Source organism: Gracilinanus agilis, chromosome 5 (genome assembly GCF_016433145.1).
Source record: "Gracilinanus agilis isolate LMUSP501 chromosome 5, AgileGrace, whole genome shotgun sequence".
NCBI classification, from domain to species: domain Eukaryota; kingdom Metazoa; phylum Chordata; class Mammalia; order Didelphimorphia; family Didelphidae; genus Gracilinanus; species Gracilinanus agilis.
This window is the reverse complement of record NC_058134.1, coordinates 98,053,417-98,056,875: the sequence shown is the minus strand read 5'-3', so window position 1 is coordinate 98,056,875 and position 3,459 is coordinate 98,053,417. Positions and strand designations below refer to the sequence as shown.

At 44.1% G+C, this 3,459-nt stretch overlaps 1 protein-coding gene across 1 annotated transcript in view; it reads left to right on the top strand.

Moving 5' to 3' along the window:
- Positions 1-3,318: 3,318 nt before the first annotated feature.
- Positions 3,319-3,459, top strand: part of REPIN1 (replication initiator 1) — a 10,345-nt gene continuing 10,204 nt past the window's right edge. Inside the window, exon 1 of the mRNA XM_044678968.1 lies at positions 3,319-3,423. Coding sequence (XP_044534903.1) covers positions 3,319-3,423 — 105 coding nt within the window. The remainder of the gene's footprint in view (positions 3,424-3,459) is intronic.

Below are 3,459 nucleotides of genomic sequence, written 5' to 3'. Positions count from 1 at the left end.
TGGAGGAATTGAAGCACCTTAGACTGGAAGCAATGGTAGTGAAAGATACAGAAAGGAATTTTATTCCCAGTAGCTCAAAGATTCTGGCTACTAATACTGACCAGCAGAAAAAAGATGAAAACACCAGATGGGATTGGAACCAGCTGGTTTATCTGCTTTCCAAGCATTCATTATACATATGATATTCAATAATCCTAACATACTACTTTGATCATGTATCAAACTTTTACTCAAAAATTTCAGTTACCTAGCATTGTCTACCCAATAAAGTATAGCCCATGATCCAGCTACAAACTTGTTTTAGCTCTACATTTTCTTCTCCAGTTAAATTGGATTCTTCTCCTCCCTATGTCCTCATTGTACTCTCTCCTTCTTGTTCTGACCCGTGCCAAGGATTTCTGCTATATCCATCTGTTAAAAGTCCTTTCCACTGAGGTGCTACTCTCCTCATGAAGTCTCATTTTCTCTGATTTTCCCACTCCTCCAAGCTGAAAATGAATAATCTCTAGCTAGTATATTCTTCATAACATTTTAGACCTCTTCTTTGCATTTATTTCACTCTTCTGTTATGCATTTATTTGTAGACCTATTTTCCCTGACCTCAGTAAAGATAGGGTTTGTCAGTGTTCTTAACCTGGAGACCACTGACTCCCAAAGTATCCAGGGATAGATTTCAGGAGTTATGTATGTAAACTTAGATGGTGGAAAAAGTTTGTATCTTTATTTTCACTAATTTTGGTTTCCTTTATAATCCTATGTATTTTATTTTATACAATTAAAACCATTATTCTAAGAAGGAGTCTGTGGAGGTCACCAGATTGCCAAAAGGGTTTAGAACTCAAAAAAGAACCTGGTTTGTGTTCTATACATCCTTGTATCTCCAGCACTTAGCATAGTTCTTAATATTCAGCAAGTACACAGTAAATGTTTATTAAATGTATGAGCAAATGAAGGTCTCCTTCCTGACCCTGATCCTGTTGCTTCACAATGGTTATTTGTGTTTTCAAGCAACCTGAGGGGAACAGTTGAAAAAGCATAGTTTGTTGAGCCTGAGAATGACAGATCACACTGGGTTCTACTTCTGAAACTTGTGCAGGCTTTTGTGGTGGGTCATCATTCCTCAAAGGCAGGGAGGCATTGGCTGGGACTGGGATGGGGACAAGAGAAGAGTACCCTTGGGATCTGTGGATAAGAGTCTATGTTACCTAGAGGTAAGAGGAAAAATAAAATGATAGTGATTTTATGAAGGAATTCTTATCTGTAAAGCTCTGGAGCTCAGGGATAAGTCTAGGTAAGATGGCATTGCACTGTCTTGAAAAAGGTAAGAGAATTGGGTTAATTAGATGAAGTGGTCTAGACTCAAGTATGGCTTGGGGCTAAGATTCTGAGTATATCAAAAGTAGCTTTATGACCGTAGGCAAGTTTCTTTGGACCCTGGTTTCATCTGGTAAACTAAGGTCTTAGACCATATTCTCTCTATGTCAAGTCATGCCTTTTCTTCACATTCTTTCTTAAAATTGGACATATATCCTTAGCTTGGATGCTATCCCTTCAGTAACCTCCAAGCACTATTGTTCTTTGCCAAGGGGACTAAGGAAGGTGATCCATGAGGACAGATTAAAAACCTCTCAGGGTCCCAGCCCAAAAAAGAAATACAATGATAGATTTGAGGAAGATTTAATTATAGTAGAAAGCATAGACCCTAAAGTCTGATAGGGCTTTAAGAAATCATTTGAGGGCAGCTAGGTGGCTCAAGTGGAAAGCCAGGTCTGGAGATAGGAGATCTTGGGTTCAAATCTGACCAAAGACACTTCCTAGATGTGTGACTCTGAGCAAATCACTTAACCCCAATTACCTAGCCCTTTCTGTTCTTCTGTCTTGGAACCAATATTTAGTATTGATTCTAACACAGAAGGTAAGGGTTTATTTTTTTTTTTTAAAGAAAGAAAAAAAATCATCTGGTCAAGTTCCCTAATTCTATGACAGCAACACAACTACTGGTTCCCACTGGATGATGGAGGATTTAGTCTCTTATATAGCTTTTTTTTTTTTTTTAAATTGGCCTTAGCTAATCATTAAATTAATCCACAAGTATTAAGTACCTACTTTGTGCCATACATTGTGTTAGAACCTGGGGAAGTAAAAAGAATGAAACAACAGTCCCTAATCTAAATGAGATTAGATTCTATTGGGAGAATCTATATATCTCTATCTATCATATTATATATTTTCAGTCCTGTCCATAGTGTTTGTGACCCCTTTTGAAGTTTTTTTAGCAAAGATACTGAAGTGGTTTGGCATTTCTTTCTGCAGTTCATTTTACAGATAAAGAAACTGAGGCAAAGGGGGTTATATGAGTTCTCCAGGGTCAACACGTGGCTGTCCTTTTGTTATATATACATATCCGTGATAGATACAATATATATTATACTCTATAATATGTATATAAAGTTAAACATCCATATCTATAGGCAGTCAAACAGGGCAACGAGGTGGCCAAGGGGATAGAGTTCCTGGTTTGGAATTAGGGTGACCTGAGTTCAAATGGGATCCAGACACTAACTAGTGCCGTTACCCTGGGGAAATCTCTTAATCCTGTTGGAAATGGCCAACCACTCCTGCCTCTCTGCCAAGAAAACCCTAGATAGGGCTATGAAGAAGACATGACGAAAATGAACAGCCTAACAACGAGGTGGGAGACGCTGCACTGACACCCACTAAGTGGTCAGATCCAAGGTAGAAGGAGGGGAAGGGCACCGGGCGGGGATCTGGCTTCGCGCAGCGGTCTTTTACAACTGAGGAAACCGAGGCCCCAGAGTGGCAGGTCTGGATGGGCATAGTGGGGATGGGGTCTCTCCAGCAATGCGACAGATCCACGATGAAGAGAAATCAGGATCCGTGGGACCTAGTCACAACCGTGGAGGCTGCACCTGAATTTCCTTTCGGAGGACTCGTTTTGGCATCCCAGACACTCGCCGCGTGACCTTGGAGAAGTCCCTCAGTTTTCCCCAGTGTAAAACGGGGCGGGCTCTCGGAATTTATAGTCCTCCCCTTTCCGCCCACTGGAGGCCGAGCGCCAGGCGGCGGGCCGAGGCCCGGGTCCAATGCTCCAGAGGACGACTCCAGGCCCGCCCTCGTGGAGGCCTCGGCAGCTCCGCCCCTCCCCGCCCTGCGCCCAAGCACAGGGACTGACCCTCGGCAGCTCCGGTAGTCACATGGTGCCTGGCTCTGCCAGGGAAGGAGGGAGGCACAGAGGGTCGGATCGGGACTGGGGGAGGAAGGAGCGCTCCAGGGAGGCCGGGAGGTGGCGGGTAGGGGATGGGCTTGGCGGGGGTGAGGCTGGGCCTGCTGCTGGGCGGGGAAGCGGCGCCGGTTTCCCCGTACATGGATGGGAGGCGTGCGTACAAGCACACGGACCGGGAGGTACGACCCTGCCTGGACAGACTGAGGGGGGACGGA